The sequence below is a fragment of the Lytechinus variegatus genome, chromosome 15 (genome assembly GCF_018143015.1).
Source record: "Lytechinus variegatus isolate NC3 chromosome 15, Lvar_3.0, whole genome shotgun sequence".
In the NCBI taxonomy this organism is placed as follows: domain Eukaryota; kingdom Metazoa; phylum Echinodermata; class Echinoidea; order Temnopleuroida; family Toxopneustidae; genus Lytechinus; species Lytechinus variegatus.
The window spans coordinates 1370417-1394862 of NC_054754.1; the positions used below are offsets into that span (position 1 = coordinate 1370417).

Below are 24446 nucleotides of genomic sequence, written 5' to 3' on the forward strand. Positions count from 1 at the left end.
GACCATATTAGACATGACTTGACCTCGAACTAAAAATGGAGTGATTAAAAGAAATGAATCATTCTCACTGAAATCTCCTTACATGAGATCCAATACATATAACAACAACCTTATTAGGGAGAGCACTTCTTCAATGTTCAATAATCTCGGAAGTAGTTTTTTTTCTTAATATGGCGTTTAGTGGTCCTGTTGGATTATTTTGACCTGGAGATGATCCTATATTGCAAAATTATTAACAGAAATGGAATCAGCATACCAAATAACTCACGAAAAGAGGGATTATTCATCATTCTTTGACAAAAACTTAGTATTAATGAAAGAAATGAGTATTCTTACTGAAATTAGATCTAACACGTATAAGCCTCGGAAAGTAATTTTTCAAGATGGCGGTTGGCGGCCATCTTGGATTTGATCTGAAGATTATCCTTTATGCAAAATTACAGCATGAATTGTATCAACATACCAAATGACTCACGAATAGAGTTATTATTCTTGATTCTGGGGCAAAAGGGTTCAAAAGTTGATATTTCAAGATGGCTTCATATGGCGGCCATCTTGGATTTGACCTGAAGATAACATTATATTGCAAAATAGAAAGCAGAAAGAGATTCGATCTGCACACGCCAAAACCCCTAAACAGAGGTATTACTCGTCATTCTGGGGCAAGGGGATCAAAAGTCAATTTTTCAAGATGGCATCTGGCGGCCATCTTGGATTTGACCTGAAGATGACCTTATATTGCAAAAATGATTACAGAAATCGGTTCTACACATCTCTAAACCCCTAAAACGAGTCATTACTCATCATTTTGTGGACAGGGGTTCAAAAGTTAGGTTTTCAAGATGGCATCTGGCGGCCATTTTGGATTTATGCTAATTAGCAAAATTGCCCAAACGGCAACTTTTGGCAACCAAGCTGAATTTGTTCTAGGACCCCATAGGAACACGAATCAAGAAAAAAACTTCATCGGAAAGAACATTTCTAGGTTGGTGTATTGAGCCTATGACACTGTCAAATCGACTATTAAGTATACCCAGCCATGCATTTCGAACGAAATAGGTATTATCACAGAATTGATTGGGGAGTATAAAGGAAAAGAAGGTCCTTAGTCGATGTACGGTACCATGGAAGGGAATGTATTGTGCATAAAAGTAGATTGTAAGCTCTGATTTTCATGGTAAATATACGACAACCGGTCTATTCGTTATATCACGAGATCGCTACTAGCAGTAGAGGTGCAAGTTAGTTGACTATCATGTAACAAGGAGAATTTGATGTACATCGGAATTCAGATAAATTTGTAGTAATTAATCTTTGATAAAGGAACATTCCAACTTTCCGTTTAAGTGTAGCAGAGGGGTTGTGCCTATACCTCTCTGCGCTTCTGTGATTATTACTGATAAAGACGTGTATATAGCACGTCGAAATCTAAATGTTTGGATACGTGGATGCTGACAACTAACTGCATGGTGCAACCTAAACAGATTCACTGGTATTCGGTAGGAAATCAAAATAACATTGCCTGGATATATCTGGTAGCAAAAGCACTTTAGACAGCAGGGCCAACCTTCTGGGATAGGAGTCGCGTCAGTGTATACTTCGACTTGACTATTGAGTCAGTGTACTCTCAATTCAAACTTTTAGTGTAGTACATATACCTGTATTCACTAACGAGAATAATGTGGCTTCAGTGGCATATGTGACTTCTACCACTATTCCAGTGTTGTTTTTACTATCAACTTTTGAACAGAAAATAAGATTATACGGCTCTACCACACTACATGATTTAAACGATGATCAACTCAGCACCACGTACACCCTCGATTTGATTTGATTTAATTTATGCCATTATATCATTACACTGATGATGGTAACAGTGGACTGGGAATCAGAGCGTTAAGGAGATTATACGGACTTAAGTTCAGTTCTCTTCATCGGATTAACAGACTCATGACGCCAAGTAGCCTTTGACAGGGCTTATGTTGCATGAAAGACGACTTGTTGTAAAGAGAAATATCACATCTCGAATAGTTTTGGCCTATATACTCTCTCTTGTCTGAGAGATCAGAGATCATTGATATCTGCTGAGGTGACTGAAGACACTTTCAGTGGGTTGTTATAGCTTGAAATGTTGCAGAGAATGTACTTTTATTGGCGGACTGTGAGAATATTGCGAATGAAATGATGTATGGAGCTGAGTTTTGCTGTCGCTCAAGTGTTGATGCAGCGCACAGGGGGAAGAAAGAGTATCTTCCGGGATACACTTTAGATATAGGGTCCGATATACACGGAAAGATTGCAGATTAGATCATCCATGCTTAGAACAGAGCAGGTATTTCATATGCCATAAATGTTCATAAGGAATCTTCCTTTGTTTAGCCAGAACATATTTTTCTTGCATGAAAGTTGTCATCAGCGTATATAAAGTTTTACACGATGGGTGACGAAGATGACACGCTCTTTATCGAGTACTCTGAAGATTCGCCATTCGTGAGGGCAATTATAGCAGAAGAAGTTAGAAACAAAGAGGAAGAAGCTCTGGAGAAGGAAAGAGAAGAGGAAGCTGCTAGGATAAAGATATACGAAGTTGATGAGAAATTGATTGGTTTAGGATGGCGAATCTATGGCCTTGTCATCGTAACATTCCTTAATGCATTGAACTACACACAACAGTAAGTATATAGACCTATAAATATGCATTGGTATCACAAAATGGATTGAGGATAGGTTGTTATTAGGTTTCTTATAAAGAATGTGATCTGTAGCAAAATACTGAGGTTTGTTTTAATCTTTAATATCACTCTTTAGTACACTCATCAATCAATGTTTATGTTAATTATTTACAATCATTTACAATCTACCAATACTGTTGATAAAATTTTGCATATTATTGCACATCGGATGAAAATTGGGATGTACATAACATGTACATGCAGGATATGTCCTGATGATTCTGAAAGTACTCTGCATAGAGTAAAATTTATAAGCGGTAGACCGGTCTTGAATTCTGTATATAAAAGAAATAAAGCCATACTTAATTTTTGTATGGTTCATTTCACTCCAGATACCTTCTGATTGTAACAATATTTGGCATGGCCAACGAGTTGCGTTTTGGAGAAACGCGGTGTCAGGTGATGAATAAAACATTGGCACGTGACTATCTCCACGATGAGAACATTACAGGAGACATCAATGGACTGTGTTCTGATATGGAAAGGTATAGTATTGAAAACAACTGGTATGTCGGGCAAGTCATCTCGTAATGAATGTTGTAAAATGTAACATGATGTATTTTCTGGAAATATCTTGTTCCCTAGCTCCTCTCCCTCGCTCTAAGTTCTCCCTCTTGGCCCAAACTCAAAGATGCACAAGAGCCTTGGAAGTTCACTGAACGGACCGAAAATTGGCAAGGTCTTTAATTCATAAGTCTTCAAGATCAGTGAAATTTGCTGTCTCTGTGGAATGACTCTGAAACGATGACCAAACAACATTTCCAGCAATATCAATATAAGACCCTAAAAACAAAGTCTGAAAGACCAAAAAAATCATTGGGAGATCACTATAAAATTGTCTGGCGTATTGCCAGAGATCTTTGAAAGATCAAGTTCTCTGAAAGACCGAACGAGACCTCTGAAAGTCTGACATAAACAGACATCTTCCCCCACAAAAACGAGACACTGTTGAAAGATCATGGAAAGACTAATGAACTTTAAAAGTTCATTGAGAGACCTCTATAAAATTGTTTTGAACCGTTTCAAAAAAATTTGGAGATCATGGTTCGTGGAGGACTCCAGAGATCTTTGAAAGTTCGCTGAAAGACCTTTGAACGATCAAGCAAGAAACAAGTCATGGTCTCTGTGGAATGGGGTTTTAGGTTTCTGTTCTGTTTTTGTAACTCCCGTAGGAACTCGGCAGGACAGCATTATTTGCTGGTAAACACCAAGCTGGTATATAACCAATTACCTTGGAAACATTTAACGTCTAGGTTAATCAGTCATAGTGGCTGATGTAATAGACGACAGATATCACTCTTGGGCCTTTTTATCAAAGTGGAGACAATGGCAGAGTTGGGATTCGAACTCACAACCTTGCGATTATGAGTCCAATGCTCTAACCACTGGACCACACGACCCCTAAAGGTTCACGCACACAAACATACGAGGCTGTGATATATTGTTCTCTCCTCTATATTCTCTTTGCCCTATCATCTGCACCCTGAAATGTCCAGATTCCCGATTTCAAATCTTCTCCCTTTCTTGCCCCCGCCCTTCCCTTTTCTCTTTTTTTTTCACATTCTTGAATATCTCCCCTTCTCACCCACTCGCTTTCAATCAAATTCCAGAAACACCCATTACCCGCCTAGCATATCAGGTTTGTCGTTCCATTTCACCTTTTCTATACAAATTGTTTAATATTTTATTATCACTTTATACGTATCATGATTAATTAGCTGTTTACATTCTTGATATAATAATTGTTGACTGTACGTTATTTATGCACATGTCACATGACAGCAATGTTAATCAGACATTGTGCTGATTGTTTTATCCTGTATAGATATATTTGAATGAATAAAGAATACATGATTATATACATAAATTGATATTTTTTTTAACGAGGATTGGAACATTTTCAATGTTAATTCTTAACAATGATATTGCTTAACGAGGATTAGTTGTATAATTATGTTCCATTTTGCCATTCGTTTCATTCCCTCTTCATTAGATGTTGTGAGAACAGCACGCTTTACTTACCTGACATATGTGGAATACAATACACAGGACAAGGTACTCTGTTTGAATTATTGGCTGGTCCTATTTACATGATTGTGCAAGGTGTAGTCGGCATACCGCTGTTAGGCTTCATCCAGTGGTTTTCATGGCGACCACCATTCATTATATGCATGTTTACTACACTGTGGACACTCTGTACTTTGTTGACAGCCTTTATGAACGACTACTGGGCAATCGCACTCCTTCGCTTCTTCTTTGGTGTTTTGTAAGTATAGACCATATAATTCGAAATCAATGGTATAGACCGATTTAGTTTTTTTTTTTTTTTGGGGGGGGGGGCATGCAGCCTAATTAATGCCCCATTTACGTTTGGTCTACGATCGTGTTAGGGTGTCCATATCTCGGGTGATCGTATTCCGTTAGAAGTGAGATCTCTTTAGTGTGGCATACTGCGGAGTTCTACAATTATTTTCAGAATCGTAAGATCCTAGCCCTTAAACACCTAGTAGGAGAATCGTTATAGCATTAGCGCAGAAACATCGTATCATGTACGGACATCGTATATGCCTATATAATCACCGCAGGGATAGCTGTCATACGATATAAGCACATGCAGGAGCGTTGGAAGATAGACCTCCCTCCGTCTCTGTGACTTTAATTGGCCCTCAATGGTGACCAACACAATCATGAAAGCGTGCGATAGCCGTAAATGACATGAACATCGCAGCCCTTAACAACCTACGATTTCCCTAAAATAGTAGACTAATTCATCTTACGACGATCTTAGTAAAATATAAGCAATCATTAAAGGTCAAGTCCAGCTTAGAAAAATGTTGATTTGAATCAAAAGAGAAATATCAAACAAGCATAACACTGAAAATATCATCAAAATCGGATGTAAAATAAGAAAGTTATGACATTTTTAAGTTTCGCGTAATTCCACAAAATATTTATATGTCCGTCCCGGTCGGTATGCAAATGAGAGAATGATGACATCACTAACTATTTCTTTTGTATTTTATTATATGAAATATTAAAAATTCTAATTTTCTTATTGTCCTCTTGAAACAAAGTTTTATTTCTACCTAAACATGTGGAATTACCATTGTTTATTATGTAATGGTTCAATCAAGTTCGTCTTAATAGTCAAATCTGTGAGAATTGAAATATTACATAATTCAAACAATAAAAAACAAAAGAAATAGTGAGGAACATCACTGATCCTCTCATTTGCGGGTGACTAAATTGTGCACATACCTATTTTGTGAAAAATAAGCGAAACTTTAAATTGTCATAACTTTCTTATTTACATCCGATTTTAATGTTTCTTCATGCATTATGCTTGTGTGATTAGTATAACACTTTTTGAGGTGGACTTGACCTTTAATAACTAACCAGCCATCGACCGCCGCCTTTTGCCATCGTGTTCATTTTATATATCGTTCGTATTTATTTCCATCAGTTTCTTAATACGTGAGACAGGAAAGTCAGAGACAAATTATATAAAGATAGATCATGAGACAGCACCAAAGCAAAGATATTGAGAAGCCACTGTAATAGTAACGCTGATATGAGTAATAATGATGACAGTAGATCCCGGGAGGGGGGGGGTAGTCAAATGTATTGCTGTACACACGCATGACCAAAAAAAAAACGCGTTTAAAGGGGTGTTTTTTTTTCAGTTTTGGACGCGGTCCGAGCGTGGACTCGTTAAGGGTATCAAAAACACCGATTTTCAAGAAAAAGGGTGGGTTTGAAAGACGGGTCAGTGGTCAATCGCGGGGTCAAACGTATTTAGTATATTTTTCCCAAATCTTATATTTTTAAGACTAGCCAAACGTGTTTAGAGTATTTTTTCCCCGAGGTCATATTTTGGCGACAACTTGTTTAGGGACCAAAATGTGCAAATAAAGCCTGCGAAAAACTTGTTTAGTGGGTACTTTGCACACAGAGAAAAACCCGTTTAGGGGGTGTTTGGAAATTACTTGGTCACGTGTGTGTATACAGCAAATACATATGACTGCCCCCCGGGCGGTAAGGTCAATGATTTCAAATAATTGATATGCCTATATAACAACAACAACAATGATAATAGTGATAATGAATGTCCATGCATTTTTATGACGTATTGAATAAAATGTAAAATAATAAGAATGCTCTCGAAATTCTTTTTTCCCAATATCTCGAAAAGTGTTTTAAAGACCGTATGATATCAAAGACTGAACAAAAAAGTCAACCAACTGGTTACTTTACAGGTGATTATCTTAATTTTGTAAATGATTTTGTTTTTTCTGTAGACATGTGGTTGAATGAGCTTACACACATGCACATGCATCCATCATGATCAAAAGAACCCCCCCCCCTATTATCATGATAATATTTCCTGTTTAAAGATACAGTATTCTTTGTCACTATTGGAAGCTAAACTATGTCTGTTTATTCTCCTTCTATAAAACAGCATAATCATGCCCATATTTTCTGGTTAGAGGGATTTGTACCTGGTTCTTGACAAAGAACGTCGAATTATTTCACACTGCAATGGCACACCCAATAAATCACCTTTCATTTGTTTTTCTTACAGTTCTGGCCCCTACATACCAGTGGCTTTTTCCTACTTAGTCAGTGTCTTTCCTTCGGTAAGTGCAGGCCTTTTATATACCATTTCATGAATCAAAACACGACTGTCTTTAGCGGGTGCTCGCGCCACCCCCACCCCCGTCTCCTAAAATACGACCTTATGGGTGTCGATCACCGGGGGGGGGGGGGGTCACCCCTCCAATATTTCAAGTGAGTGGGGATCATGGCTTGTATTATCACCCCAATAATTTACGGTCGAGTACATATGAATCTAATCTATTACGAAATGTATGAGCTTAAGTTTTTGAAATGTCATCATAACTTAAAAAGTATTTGGGCCAAGTTCATGAAACTTGGACATAATGATTGTCAAGTATTACTTAACACCCTGCCAGAGTTTTGGGGCCTCATGACCGAGGTCAAAGGTCATTTAGGGTCAATGAACGTAGACCATGTCAGGGGAATCAACATCAAAATCTTAACAGAAGGATACGTTTTTTAATGTCATCAGAACTTAGAAAGTATATAGACCTAGTTCATAAAAATTGGACATAAGGGTAATCAAGTACTTACTGAAAACCCTGCTCGAGTTCGAGGTCACATGACCAAGGTAAAAGGTCATTTTTAACTTTGGACATAAGATTAATCAAGTATCACTGAACATTAAGGGTCAATGAACTTGGATAATGTTGGGAGAATAAAAACGACATCTTAACGAAGGTTAGGTTTTTTTTAAATACACAACTCTGACAATATATAGATCTAGTTCAAGAAACTTGCACTTAAAGAGTAATCAAGCATCAGTAATCATTCCGAGTTTCAGGTCACATAACCAAGGTCAATGAACTTTGGCCGTGTTGGGGGTATTTGTTGAATTGCTATCATAACTTTGAAAATTTATAGATTTAGTTCATGAAATGTGGACCTACTAATCAAGTATCACCGATCGTCTTGCGCAAGTCTTCGGTCACACAATCAAGGGCAAATGTCATTTAGGGTCAATGAACCTAGTGTTTTATCATCCTATGAATTGTGTTTTTTGTAAATGATTATTCTACATGTACCGTATATTCGTTTTCAAAGACAGCACTGTTGCGAAATGCAGGCGAGACTACCAGAGGCGCTCCAGGTCTTGATCCAGGTTTATTATATAAAATACGAACACACAAATGATATGAGAACTGAACTTTAAAATTAGTGAATAGAAAGGAAATATCCATGAAGACCAATTTTCAGGTCAATTTTTCGAAGATTTCAGCTCGCGCTTCGCGCTCGATTGCATTATTTATCGAACCCTTTGACTCCTTGTACGAAGTTCCTAGTTTTGTTGTAAAATAAAGCTAGATATACTCAAAACTTCAGAACTACCCTCTTCCCCAGCTGGCGTACAGACGTAGGGCTTGGGTGGCCATGGATCCCAAAAAGAGTCACGAGCAAGAAAGGAGAAAAAGATAGGGGAAGAGCAAGATTGGAATATTTGATATTTATTAATATCATAAAAAATCTCACAAAATGAATTATGGTAATACAGTGGTCCAAAATTTTGCTCGCTTGCAGCTTCACAAAATAACATTTTGTTATAAAAAGGTCAAAATTTTGGCTCACTCGCTTCGCTCAAACGAAGCATTGTATACATTTTGCCACAAACACCCGGTCTGGCACCCTAAAATTTGTACACTCGCCCCCGTAAAACTAAAATAAAATTTCTCCCAGAGAATGTTATTTGTGTCACTATCCCCAACCATGATTACAGACCAACACCTATGTCCGATATACTCTCCCGGTTTACTCTATATTTTGGATTTAGAATCCACGACTGCTCAGACATGGATTCAAGCAAATAAGTTGTCACTCAATGTAAACAAAACAAATTTTATGCTTTTCAGTAACTCTTTGAATTCCTTGCCGGCCCATGTAATTATAAACAATGTTAATTTGCAACAAGTTAATTCCACCAAATTTCTCGGTCTTTACATTGATCATGAATTATCTTGGAAATGTCAAATTGATTATATATGTAAGTTATCTTCTCGTAACACTGGCATTTTGAATAAACTAAAATATTTTTTTCCTGATCACATTTTAAAAACATTATATTCTACACTTGTTTTATCCCATATGAATTATGGAATATTGGCCTGGGGTAATTGCAATACAACCTTTATTGATAAAATATTCACGATACAAAATGAGCAATTAGAGTGGTAAATCAAGTTGGTTTTTATTCCCATACAAACCCATTATTTTTCCAAAATATAGTACTCAAAATTTCTGATATATATGCATTTCAAGTTGGTATTTTCATGTTTCAGCTTTCAAGAGGTGAATTGCCTGATACATTTGTTTCTATGTTTCAAAGGAACAATCTAATCCACACATATCCCACCCGGCTAAGTGACTCCTATCACCTTCCGCGTACTCGCACTCTCCTTGTTCAAAGAACAATCGCATTCGAAGGGCCCTGGTTTGGAACGATCTTCCCCATGATATGTTACATAGTGCCTCACTTAATATATTCAAACGTTAATTGAAAGCGATGCTTATCAATTCTTATAAATTACCTTTGTAAACTTTTATATTCATGTACTTTGTTAATACGCTTTGGCTGAGTACTGAGTAATAAATATAGTCATAGAGTGGCGGACTCTTTTTATTTATTTTATTATTATTTTTTGTATTCATTTCATTCATTCATTTATTTATTTCCATTTCTGGTAAAAAAACATTCAAATACAATCAAATATTTACAAAAAGAAAACATATGAATATCAATACCAAGAATATGGGGGAGCCAGCAGAGGCCATTGGCCTTTCAAAGGCTGGGCTCCAAAGCCATATTGAAATATACATAATATAGAGAGAGAAAGGGGGGTACATTCATGTCTGAATTGTGATGGGTAAATTATATATTACTTAAGATTCCTTCATGAGATGCATTTTATACTTTCGTTTAAATGAGGCAATAGATGGGGACATTTTTATATTATCAGGTATTGCATTCCAAGTAATTACTCCAGAATATTTTACAGATTTACGTGAAGTTTGATATTTCAACAGAGGAATATACATGTTATTAGCATGTCTTGTATTAAGTGTATGGACGTCCTTTGTCATTTTAAACATATCATACAAAATATGGGGAAGCAAGTTTTTATTATACATGTACATAAATGATCCAACTTGCAGTTCATGTATTTGAAATATAGTTAGCATATTAAATTTTCTAAAAAGAGGTCCAGATGGAGTTCTCGGATGAGAGTTTGTAATTGCACGTAGTGCTCTTTTTTGTAGAACATACAATTTATTTAGAAGAATTTTAGCACAATGCCCCCACGTTACAATACAGTAAGACAGATGGGGAAGGATAATAGCATTATATATATTAATCAATATTTTCAAAGGAACAAAGTGTCTTATTTTGTATAATATACCAATTGCATACGAGATCTTTCGCAGGATGATATTAATATGTGGAGTCCAAGTAAGATTTTCATCAATTGTCACTCCAAGAAATGTGGTGTTTGGTACCTGTTGTATATTAAAATTATTGATTGTAACATCGCAGATTTGTTCAAAGAGTTTTTTATTTTTTGGTTTGAATATCATATAATTAGTTTTTTGAGAATTAACCAGTAATTTATTAGCCAAAAACCACATCTCCAATTTTGGTAGTTCCAAAGTAATTATATTAGATATTTCATGGGCATTTTTACCAGATACAAAAAGGTTTGTGTCATCTGCAAATATGATTGGACGAAAGTTTGGGGTTACATATTGCATATCATTAACATATAATAAAAAAAATAACGGGCCTAAAATGGATCCTTGCGGAACTCCTGCATTAAGTGTTAGCAATCTAGAATTAATACCATCTATGCATACAAATTGTTTTCTATTATATAAATAACTCTGTATCCATGCTAAAGAAATTCCTCTAAACCCATAAAATTGCAACTTCCGTAATAAAATATGGTGATTTATTGAGTCGAACGCTTTCGACAAATCTAGAAATATTCCAAGACCAATATTCTTATTTTCAAAAGCTGTATTAATATAATTAACAAATTCGAGTAGGGCCATAGATGTAGAATGGCCAGAACGAAAACCGAACTGTCTAGTGTATAAAATATTATATTTAGATATATAAGATATTATCTTTGCATACATCAATTTTTCAAATAATTTATCAAAAACTGAAAGTAGGGATACAGGACGATAATTTGTACACAAAGACTTGTCCCCCTTCTTGTATATAGGTAAGACTTTAGCAATCTTTAAAGCATCTGGAAAACATCCTGTTTTTATTGAAGTATTGAAAATATAAGTTAAAACTGGTGCTACAATGTGTATACATTGTTTTAAAACCTTGGTATCTATATCATCATAACCCGGACTTTTTCCTTCTTTTAATTTCGATACCATGTCTATCACCTCAGATTCTTTTATACATGTGAAAAATAAGGATTGTGGATAATCACCACTCATGTATATAACAGGGTCTGTCAAAGTATGAGGCATATTATTTATAACCTTCGTACCGATGGAAACAAAATATTCATTGAAAACTTCCAAAACTTCTTTTGGTTCGTCAATAGTTCCCCTATCATTTACCAGAATTGGACATTCAACTTTCTTTTGTTGTTTCAATATGTTATTTATAACACGCCATGTTCCTTTCAAATCATTTCGTTTGTTGTAAAATTTCTTTTGATAATAGTCTCGTTTGGCATTTCTAATGGCATTATTTACAATATTCCTTTGCTTCTTATATGCGTTTTTTCTATTATCGGTAGGATTCTTTACAAACTTATGGTATAAGGAATTTTTCTTACGACAAAGTTTTTTTAATGATTTGTCAAACCATGGATTCTTCTTTTCTTTTTTATTATCTTTAGGTTTTTGTTTTGGAAAGCATTGATCGTAAATAGAACCAAAGATTTCAAAAAATGAGTTGTATAACTGATTAACATCAGTGCTTGGATTGTCTAAGATGAATTCCCAATTTACTCTACTCAATTCAGTACTAAATTGTATTATTTTTTCTTCATTAATATGTCTGATAGTTTTGACAGACTCTGCATTTTGATTCGAGTTCACAACAAGATCAGAAATACAAAATATAGGCATATGATCACTTACAGGGTAAGTAATAATTCCAGATGTATAGTTATCATTGGTGCTATTAACAAACACATTGTCTAACAAAGATGAGCTTTCTACAGTAATTCGAGTTGGTTTTGTTATGAGAGGAAAAAATGAATAAGAGTTCATGTATTGTACAAAATCATTGGATGTCATTTCTTTCTCAACAAAATGATTTATATTGAAGTCTCCCATTATATAACAAGGTTTCTGATAGTGAATAAGTTTGAATAGAATTGGTTCAAACAATTCCTTGAAGGCAAGAACAGGCTGACCAGGTGGTCTGTAAACTACACCAACTATGACATTCTTTCTGTTACAAAAAATCTCAACAAATAGACTCTCTACTTCCGACTCAAATAGCTTTAAGTCTTCCCGTATTTTATATTTAAGTGATTTATTTATAAATATACCAACTCCATCACCTGGGCGGTCATTCCTACCTCTACTGATAAAATTGTATCCGCACATATGGTGGATTGGCAAGAGTATTTCATTTTCTTTTAACCACGTTTCTGTTATTCCTATAACGGAAAAGGTAGTTTCGGTATTATATAGACATGACTGTAATTTATCAATATTCTTTTTCAAACTTCTAACATTGGAATGCAATACTGAGAAACAAGAAGATTTACCCTTAGGTAAATTCTTCAGTTGATAGTACTTTGATTCAGCTGTTATACCTGTATATGTGTCACTCATAAAAATGTAGTGATCAGAGTATATTAATCAAAGTATAATACAGTGATCAAAGTACAAGTATAAAATTTCAGTACACCTTTGCCTCAGTATAATGTGAAATACCTCAAACTATCTTGTGAAGGAAAAAAAAAAAAAAAAAAAAAAAAAAAAAAGAATGCTACAGCTATACAAATTACAAAATAAAACAAAGAAAGAGAAAATTTGGTTGATCAAGCCATCTGGAACAGAAAATTTTACAGCTTCAATGTTATTATAAAAAGATATATACACGTTTACTTGTAAGACTCTGATTTAAGGCAAGACAAATCTTAACGAATGTTAAATATGCATTAGTGCACATTAGTGCACATGAATAAAGGCAATACATCTGAATATTCCTTACACAATCGTCACATTTTGGCATTACTTTGTTATAATCAATTACTTACCTGTCCTCTCCTCATTGAGACCGAATTTTCTTTCTGGATCCTGCAGACTTAACAAGCCTAGCTCTTTTATGCAGGTTCCCTCATATTTCACTCCTTTAAATTGTCTTTGATTCCAAATCGCTATTTTCTTTAATTTGAATTAATTGTTATGCCTTGTCTGATTTGTATTCTAATAAGTTTTCTGATATTGTTTTCATAATTTTGTTTGTACTTGTGAAATATGTAAAATAAAGTCAAATCAAATAAAAATATATTGATGGCCAGTGTGACAATAAGCTCTGTGTCAACACAGAATGGATACACCTCTTTTGCCTTAACATTAAATTTAGCTATGAAAATTCTTCGACGCCATAATCCATAATCGGTATTTGCAATGATCGATGAGACCTTTGCTCTGTATTGTTCTAGATGTCTTTAGATTGACATAATTAAACAAAGTGTAAAGAAAAAAGCCTGTAAGGTATTTTATTACCATTTAAGAAATGTAATCATCCACATTTAAATAAACATTATTTGATAACTGAGGCTAAGCAGGTTACCTCATATAGATGCATCAAAAAAACTTACATGATGCACTCTATGTCTCTTATCATTAACTTTCTTCAACAGAAGGTACATACGCTTGTCGTTGGGATAGCGCACTACGGTGGCATTGCAGGGTACGGCATCTCTTTTCTTTTCATCTATGTTAGTGACGCTATCGGATGGCGATGGTCGTACTTCATTAGCGGAGCAGTTGGAGTCATCTTCGCCATCGGATCTTGCATCATGGTTAATCCAAAAATAAGCCATCGAGGTCAGGTAGGTGAAAACAAATACTTGAATGTTTGCATCATCATGTGTATATTTCTGACAATTGCCTGTCGCCGTACTGGTACAGAGACTGGAGCTTTTGATCTAATTAAGACTAAGCATTCATTCCGTGCTATCATGGTGTATAAGCCTAGATTCTTAAAGAAACTAGGAGAAAGCATCCATGCCGAAGAAAACAAAGACTGACTTAAAATGCAAGCCCCATGGCCAGGTGGTTTCGCGGAAGCAGCTTTGCCACTTTATGGGGAAAAAGAAGGGGGAAAGAAAAAAAAAGAAGGAAAAGATGGAGAGAGAGACAGAGGGGGGGGGGATAGGAAGAAAAAAATAAGAAAAGGATCCGAGAGTTATATAGATCTTTAAAAAAAATCGCTCGCCTGTTGCGCTCACTCTGCATTTAGTGGGATATTTAATCTGTTCAAAAGAATAACATGGTGCTAAATATTTCCGTTTTTAAGTCAATAAAAATATGGGCAAATTATTCTGCTAGTGGTTCGGGTTTTAACAATTTGTTTCAGCGAGGTACATGCATCTATTCATGATTAAAAAAGTGCTTAATGTAGTACAAAACAATAGCTGGCGTTAGCGAGATATTTTATCCCGTTCGCTTTTTCTGTTAAATATACCTTCACATTGTTTATCGATCGTTTCAGCACTGTGCATTGTTTATTAATTAGATAGTCATCCCGTTAATGATTTCAGAAGGTAGCCTTTATGTCAGGTTTTCACGTCAGAATATCAACAAATTATCAACTCTGAGCTTCGATCTTACTCGCATCCCCATATCATGTACTTGTGTTTTTACCGAATAAATAAATAAATATCCTGCTAAATATATACGTAAAGTACTTAGAATGTACCGTTTCTAGGTCTTAATTGCCCCCCCCCAAAAAAAAAAAAAAAAATCACAAACAGGTTTTAGAATATTGAGTTTTCAAGTCGGAATATATAAAAAAAAATGCGTGTTTCGCGCTCACATTATTGGTGAGATAATGTATCATCTCCATGAGAACTGTAAACGGGCTTAATATAAACAGGTCCACTTTCGGTCAGTATTTCAACATCCTGCTAGCGCTTCGGGCCCTATTATTTGTTCAGTTATTAACACGTTAATAATATCTCAGAATGTTCAATTTTCAGGTCTGAATACATGATATATCTAAAAAAAAATTATCTTGTGGTCGCATTATTTATTCATCTTATGAGATACCTTATCCGCAAGTTAAGATGTACTTAAAAATCTTCACTCTTCAGTTAGCTTTTATAGCGACCGATCTGTAGATGGAAATATTTTTCAGCCTCCTTTTGACAAAAGCTGGATCATAATTTACGATAGAACCACTTTTGTATTTCAGAACCCCCTCGTATAATGGGTCCTGGCCTGTAATTAAAGGGATGCTCCGGGCTGAAGAGATTTCTTTATTCATTTTCACTTTGTTAATGCTTGTTTTTCCAATATTTTTTTTTGTCTTTGTAGGTTTTATTTTGTATCCTTTCTTTTTCTTAACTGGGCTGGAACTTCTAAGATACAATAAAAATTTAATGCCAGTCCACGCTCGAAGCTTGTTTTGTACATTATTTAACTATATTATTTTTTTCTTTACTTTGCATTGTTCTTTCTTGTCATGTAGGCCTATTCATTATTTGCATGTCTATATGTTATTTTTATCGAGTGAATACAATCAATTTAATAAAAGGAATTGATTTGAATTGACTCTATATATAAATAAAGCAAAATTTACAAAACAAAATGCTGAAAATTTCATTGAATTTTAAAGTTTAGCAATATTTTATGAAAACAGACATTATGCACGTCTTCGTAAAAATATTCCTTAGGTGGGCTGATGATGTCCCATTCCCACTTTCCTTTTTCTTATGTTATTATACATGCAATCATTATTCTTTTTTCATACGTGTGTAAATGATGTGACTCCATTATGAAGAAATAAGTTGCTGCAATAATTAACTTGTGCACTTAATTAGTTGTCAATCCAATTGTTATAGTTCTTGGTAGAAATTTTTTGAATAAACCTAATTTCATATAATAAAATACAAAAGATGACATCATCTGCCCACCCAACGAATACCCATGAAGACATGCCTAGATCTGTTTCATGGGAATAATGTATCTTTAAAATTCATGACTTCGTTATTTGTTATCCGATTTTGATCAAATTTTCAGCATTTTGCTCTGTGAATTCTACTCTGTTGAAATATAAATATCTTCAGCCTGGAGTATCCCTTCAAATGCAGTAAGTACTCCATTACAAGTCGGCTTTTAAGCAAGAGATTTCGTCTGATTTGCTAAGTTCAATATTAATCTAGTAGTAGTACATTTGCAACAGAAATTTGCAAATATTTCTTGCAACACTATTAGTTTACGTTATGATTGAAGTTACTGCTCTATTCAGCATCATGCATGTTTTTTTTTTCTCTGGTGAAGCGTGTGTTGTCTTGCAGTTCAGGTCAATTGTACAATCACTGTGTGTTATTACAGAATGAAAACAAATTTCATGGAGATCTGAAGTTACGATTTGAAGGTACAGGCCTGATAGGTTTTAATTCTTATGTTAGGCTTTCTTTTAGAGTAAACGAAACGAAAAACCTAGTAAAATAAGAATTTTGAAAGTTCTTCGTTTTAAATTATCTCTCCCCATTGCTTTACCAGACAAGGACACTGCGACCATCTTGGAAGCAACAACGTGAAGGTCTAAAGCAGATTGTGTGGTCGGTAATGCTGTCTCTTATGTTTGCCAACACGTCACGCATAGCAGCTTTGAACGTAGCATCATTCAACATAACTCTCTACATGGCGGAATATTTCCCGGACTTTAATGTGGCAATTATAGGTGTGGTCGTATTAGTGTTAAGCTTTCTTGGGAATATCTTCGGGGGGATCCTCGGTGATCTTCTGAAGAAGTCTTCTGGTTTACGAGGGCGACTGTGGCTCAGTCTTGGTCTAATGGTAAGAAAGATAACAAGGGGCCCGTTTTTATCCCCCTCTACCCAGGGGGCCGTTTCATAAAGCTGTTCGTAAGTTAAGAGCGACTTTAAGAACGATCCTTTCTTATGCGCTAAATAATCACCAATGAACATTTAATGGTGAATATCATTTACCAGAAGAAAGGACCATCGGTCGTTCTCAAAGTCGCTCTTAACGAACAGCTTTATGAATCGGCCCCTGGGTGGTGTTTCATAAAGTTGTTTCGTAAAGTTGCGCACAACTTTAAGCACGACTGGAACCTGTTCTTAGGCGCTAAATCAGCTACATAGGGATATTATTTAGAACAAGAAATGGTCACCGGTCGTGCCTAAAGTCATTCGTAACTTACGCAAAGATTAAAGAAACGGGCCCCAGGTCTTACAATAATAATATTGCTACTCTGCATGGTAACCAGCTCGATTTTCATTGGATTCTGAGCTCTATTACCACGTTATGGCAGGAACGACAAACAATTAAGACTTTGCAAACTTTACTACCTGCAGACATTCAGGCAACATTAATGTTTGGTTTTCTCGGAAAGGTGAAAAGGCAGGGTTCCCCGAAAAGTTTTGAGCCCGGGTTTGGAGATAATCGAGGTCAAACCGTTTAAGAATTGCACGAGATAGCAAGGCATTAAGCATGTTCTTACCCACTTAAATTGGATAAAGCATAAGCAGGGAAGCAACCTCCCACTTACCTGCTTATCTGATGCTATATAGTGACATTATATAGTAATATGTGTGGCGTGTTTAAGCATAATAGAAACGCGTCGTCCGAAACAACTTTATCCATAAAATATAAAACGGATTAACGTCCTATACATAACAAAATAATCGAAACCGTTTTTAAATGACGATTTCACAAACTTGTTCTAAACTAGTAAATTTTCTTTTTGATGGAATGGGAAATTCACCGACGTCTTATTAATGTATATAGGCCCGTAATTACTCCATACGCCGCGGAAAGTTGAAGTTGGATTGCCTTAATTAGAATACAGATTCTCTATTAAAACTCTACAGCCACTTAATTAGTGCAATGTCGCATTCAAGAAAATCTTTCTAAGATTAAACACCGAAAAGTCAATTAAGTCAATTTGAATTTACAGCAATTGTACCAATTCTGATAATGCAATGTATGGTTGATGTTTTTTTGCAGATTCTAACGTGTTTATTGGTACCATGGGTCTTCCATACTCCAGCTGTAGTGTGTGTTGCTCTAGGAGGCATCTTTCTCGCCGTTAGTGACTGGTTCTACGTAGTCAACCTCGCCATCATCTCCGACCTCACACTTCTGCAATGCAAGACTGCCATTTTCGCGCTCAATTTCTTCCTCATTTATTCTATAGGTGGCGCTGTCAATCTAATCGTTGCCCCTATCGCCTCTCTGATTGGTCTCCGTGAAGCTTTAACGATTATCACTGGAATTTTTTCTTTTGTTCCTATTCTTCTACTTCTCATACCCTTCGGATTGATTGAGTACCTTAAGAAAAAGATCGAGGCTTTGAAACAATTAGTGACTCAACAGGACAAGAAAGAAGATGAAAGGGATGAAGTCGAAGCTGAGTACGATGAAACCACACCTCTCACGGTATCATACCGTTCTAGGTAACAAGCGAGGGATCGACATGAGATACGATGTCTTTATAGTCGATTATAATGGGTCGCATTTCATAAGTTGGGTATGCAAAAAGGGTGGCGTATGAACAATTTTCCACACTGTGCCATGGATAAATTGTTGCTACATCACAGCATCTTGACCAAATTTATTGAGTAATATCTCATTTTGAAGCTAGAAGTATAGGCTAAATATATTACTATGAATTAGATCAATACAATATCAGGAACAAAAACTATAGCACATTAAGTTTAAAGTAACAGGGGTGGTGGAGCCGGTGGATGCGGTAAATGATAAAATATTAATTAAACCTAATTAACAACTTACTATATCTGTAATATGACTGTTATCCTCATATTTCTGGGTGTTTTAAAGCAGGGAACAACTAAATGTCATAAAAATTTGACAATTTTGAAAATATGCAGCAATTTATTGAATACATGTGTATGTCAGCTCTGATCTGCAACCTAATCAAGTAGTAAACCGGAGAGATTTGGTTAATTATCTAATTTGTAATCTTAATTTTTAGTATAAATGTTGTGTATCATTGCAACAAACATTTCTACCATGATGTTGTTTTGCCAAGCATATAAATACAGTGACAGGTATTTTGGGGGCAAAAATTTGAAATTAAATACTGTTAATTAATTAGTATAGTTAATATGCATACAATAATAGATAATTATTCGATTTTTTGTACAGATTTAATTATTGATGTTTCAAGATTATAACTGCAATTTACTAGGGTGATCCAATGTTGCATTAACTTTTGACACCATTTTATGTGCAGCAGGTCCAATTTGAGAAAACACATTTCAAAATTCACATTTACATTGATGTCTATGTAATAATTAGCTGTTAATTAGTCATTTTAAGGAGAAATAAAGGTAGTCGAGACTTAAAACTTTTTCATTATTTAGAGAATGGTAATAGCTATAACATATCAAAAAATAAAATTTTTGACCATTTTTACCCTGTTCGCGAAATTGGACCACCTTATGACATGCGACCTATGGTATTTACGTGGTAGTTGATAGCTCCCGCTATACTTCAATAATGCTGAACTGTTCAGTTTACGGGTCGTGGTCTATATAAAAGGCCTTTCATATAGGGTGTTTACGCAACAGCTACGCAGATGCTTTCTAGAACGTAGATAATCTATTGTAAAATGTTCTTCATGACAAAGAAGTCTTTGTCGAGGGTTGGTAAATCAAAACAGAAGGTGATTCTGGACGAACGACATATTTTCGATTTTGTGTTTTCACGTTAAAAGACAATCACTCTTTTCTTCAGTAATTCTTGTTACAGGAGATATCATTGCAGTGTATTAGTCAATCCTCGTGTATAAGAATTGGAAACTGGATGAAATACGTGTTTCGCTTTTTAAGCGCTTAAAAGGGTATAAAATGAAATCCTTAACAGTAATAAGGAACTTTGAGTAAATCCTGTTTGAAAACTATTTATAGGTACAATGGCATCACAATTAGTAATAATCTGCAATTGAAATTACATGTTGATAATGTTGTAAGCAAGGCAAATCGACATCTTGGCTTCATTAGACTAATTGGGGCAAGTCTTCTACTGTTTCAATATTATCACTTTATAAGTCTCTTATCCTCCCTATATTGGAACATGACTATCCACCATGACATCCTTACACCATTCAAAAGACATAGCAAATTGAATGAGTGCAGCGAACTTATGCAGCAGAAGGAGGACATGAAGACTCTCGCGCCCCAATTGGTCTAGTCTTGCCTCAAGAAGGAATTATTTGCTTTTTTCTTTTATTTTCAAATGTCTACATGGTCACATTAAATGTGAAGCTCTCTCTCATGCAATGTTCTTATAAATTCTTGTCATCAAGAACTCCTTACATTCTGTCATCTAGAACTCATTCTCTCGTCGGTTTCCAAGAATATGGAATATTCTCACTCGCGATGTATAGGATGCTGCTCTTCTCACTCTCCTTAATCTAAAACAATCCATTTTTGCCACAAGATAAGTAAGATAAATATGAATAAGATTTACTTTTTTTGGGTTTCTTCATACTATATTCTAAATTATATTCCATGCTATTAGTTATGATTATAATGGGTGTGTTTATCTCCATATTGCCAGATTATTGGATTAGAACAGAGACTACTCACATTACTTATTATTTCACCAGTTTGTATTTATTACTGACCAGAAGACCAGCTTTAGTTATTAATTTTCAATCGTTCTCCAGTTGAATTTAAAACATCAATCAGTTTATGCATTTTCATTATTCTTTTATTAAAATTTGACTGGACACTGAGCTAGATTATTTTTCTGTAATTTGTATGTTTGGTAAGTTAGATATTTGTACACAGTACTACATGTGGGGTGACATGCTTCCGAGCAATAGCTATTTATCAAATGCTTTTATCACCCCTGACCAGCATTGCACTGCTTTGTTTTGTATCGTTTATTTTTACCCGGGTTTTTACCATGTATAAGAGTCATTTATGTTTGTATCATGATTTGGTCAAAATTAATAAATAATAACAATAATAATAAAATTTCGACATTGTGATTACATTTCATTAGGATGTTTTTAATATGCTCGTTTTGTTTGAATTTACTCCTTGCTAAGAAATTGATAAAGCATCAACTGAGCTTCGGTGTGATATTATTTTAGATGGGTATGGTTGCATTCTCTTACAAAGTATGAGAGTAAAAACAATCAACGCATGCTACATACGTGTATTTTATAACTTGTGAATGTTATTATCATTGTTATCATTAGTCAATTCTATCTCATGATAATTGTATGACTTGTATATGAATGGAACTTTAAAATTATTGCAATGTCTTGTCAAAATATTTATCCTAATGATTTTGATGTTGAATGTATTTATATGATCTGTATTTATATAAGGTATGTTCTTATGCAGTTTCCAACCATGATTGACGATACATGTAATTTGTTTTCGTCATTTTTTTTCCATTTCACTCTCCTTAACCTCCTTCGCCACTTTTTCTTTATACTTCACTCAATTTTCTCATTTTAGTTTGCAGTACCACCTCTTTTTCCCTCACACACACTTCTATCACGGCCTCTGTCTCTTTCTCCTCCTACATGCTTATTTCTATTTTTCTATTACTTATGCCATGAGTTATATCTTGAAAGTTGACTTAAGTTTTGATACAATACTGTAATTATGTTTTTTTATTTGCTTTGTTATATTGTTATTCATTAATGTTGTATATTGATGATTGCACCAAGTGCTGCTTGTCAGTATATATAAAAAATATGTATATAGTAATAAAGAAAAATAGTAATAAGGTTAGTAATATTAACATTTAACAATATTATATAAATGTCAGTATCGTATATAGTTGCACATTGCTACTTTCCATTCACTAATATATTGACCATTCGCCAAATTACAATATTCACGAATTACAATCTAAAAAAGCCAGTTACGTTCAATAGAAATATAAAATTACAATCCAATAAAGATATTGTTGAAGAATTCAATAAATATTTTTGGTCATTCGGAAGAGATATACTGGAAAGCATTTATACAGATAAGTATAATAACGAAATTATATATAAAAATAAATGAAATGAATTGAATTTATTTTATGATTATTTACTCGTGAATAGAACACTTAATTCATTCTTTCTGAATCCTACATCTGTAAATGATATCTTAAAACTTCCATTATTAGTCTACACGTCCAGATGAGATCAAGGGTTGTTCTATTCACTATATTGCAGAACCTCCATGCTATATATTAGGGAAGCCATGGTCAAGACTCTAGTCTTTCAATCTGAAGGATGCGGGTTCGATTGCCATCCATGGTATTTTCCTTCAGCAAGAAATTTACCCTCATTGTGCTGAACTCAACCCAGGTGAGGTAACTGGGTACCCAAAGGAAGTGATTTATCAAAAAAATGACCGGAATCAGGTACTGCCCTCCCATTAAAAAAAGGAAGTATTTATTTACATAGCCCTAGAAAACCTTTACTTGTTGGAAGTTTATGTTGTTTTGGTTAGTATGTCTTCTGATAACGCTATTAGGCAAAACAAATTATCATTAAAAAATACTATTTTTCGGGCAAGATGGTCAATACCTCCTTTTGTGGTGGTAATTCATCACCATATCAAAATAAAGTACCATGACAAAGAGTTAAACGTGTATCGATTTTATTTCTTTTGAGTAATTTATTTAAAAGGTTATCTTTAATAATGTCGGACACACATTAGCTCTTCTATTTTGAGAGAAAGGCTGGAATTTGCTTGTGAAGTTGTAAAAATGGACGGAAAATGACAAAAATGGTGCAGAATTCGAAAATCAATATGAATGGTTGCATAATGAGTAAAGCTGATATAATGCATGCATAGCCTGACATGTGTGGATCATGGGGGAGATGCTAACTACAATGATTGGTTACCATAGTAACAAATGAAATAAATCAAAACACCGAAGACAAACTGTATCTTGAATTATCTAAAGACTTGTATGTCTAGCAAATTAATGTTTGTTAACCGTTGTATAATACGCGACATTTTCATTGAGGAGAATGCTATGATACTGGCGATGATGCCGGGGGGGGGGGGTGTTGCACCCACAAATGTAATAACGCCCACAAATGTAATAACGCCCACAAATGTAATAACACTTTACCCACAAATGTAATAACGCCCACAAATGTAATAACACTTTACCCACAAATGTAATAATTTCAACCACAAATGTAATAATGCACTTTACCCACAAATGTAATAATTTTTGATCGCCCACAAATGTAATAACGACTTTACCCACAAATGTAATAAATTTGAAGGGATTTTTGGCAAATCCGTTCTGAACTAAAATCGTATAGTAATGCGTTCATATAGCACAAAAGTGCAAAGTCTCTTTTCCTGACCCGGTTAATTAACAAATTATACTATAAATCCAAAGTCTTTATTCCAGACCCGGTTGTTTCAAAAATAATAATATGAGCCCAAAGTCTTTATTCCAGACCCGGTTGTTTCAAAAATTATAATATAAGTACAAAGTCTTTATTCCAGACCCGGTTGTTTAAGAAATAATCATATGAGCCTAAAGTCTTTATTCCAGACCCGATTGTTTCAAAAATGATAATATAAGTCCAAAGTAGTTTCTCCAGACCCGGTTGTTTAAAAAATTATAATATAAATCCAAAGTCTTTTTTCCAGACCCGGTTGTTTCAAAAATAATAATATGAGCCCAAAGTCTTTATTCCAGACCCGGTTGTTTCAAAAATTATGATATAAGTCTTTTTCCAGACCCTGTTGTTTCAGAAATTATAATATTAATCCAAAGTCTTTATTCCAGACCCGGTTGTTTAAAAAATAATAATATAAATCCAAAGTCTTTATTCCAGACCCGGTTGTTTCAAAAATAATAATATGAGCCCAAAGTCTTTATTCCAGACCCGGTTGTTTCAAAAATTATAATATA

At 34.7% G+C, this 24446-nt stretch overlaps 1 protein-coding gene across 1 annotated transcript; it reads left to right on the forward strand.

Annotated features, from left to right (window-relative positions):
* Nucleotides 1-1104: 1104 nt before the first annotated feature.
* On the forward strand, nucleotides 1105-23141 carry LOC121428330 (D-galactonate transporter-like). Its single transcript, XM_041624899.1, has 8 exons — nucleotides 1105-2672; nucleotides 3065-3217; nucleotides 4726-4998; nucleotides 7315-7369; nucleotides 14192-14383; nucleotides 17061-17357; nucleotides 18531-19034; nucleotides 20006-23141. Exons 1-7 carry the CDS (start codon nucleotides 2437-2439, stop codon nucleotides 18981-18983), a joined length of 1659 nt encoding a protein of 552 aa, XP_041480833.1. The 5' UTR covers nucleotides 1105-2436; the 3' UTR covers nucleotides 18984-19034; nucleotides 20006-23141.
* Nucleotides 23142-24446: the final 1305 nt, after the last annotated feature.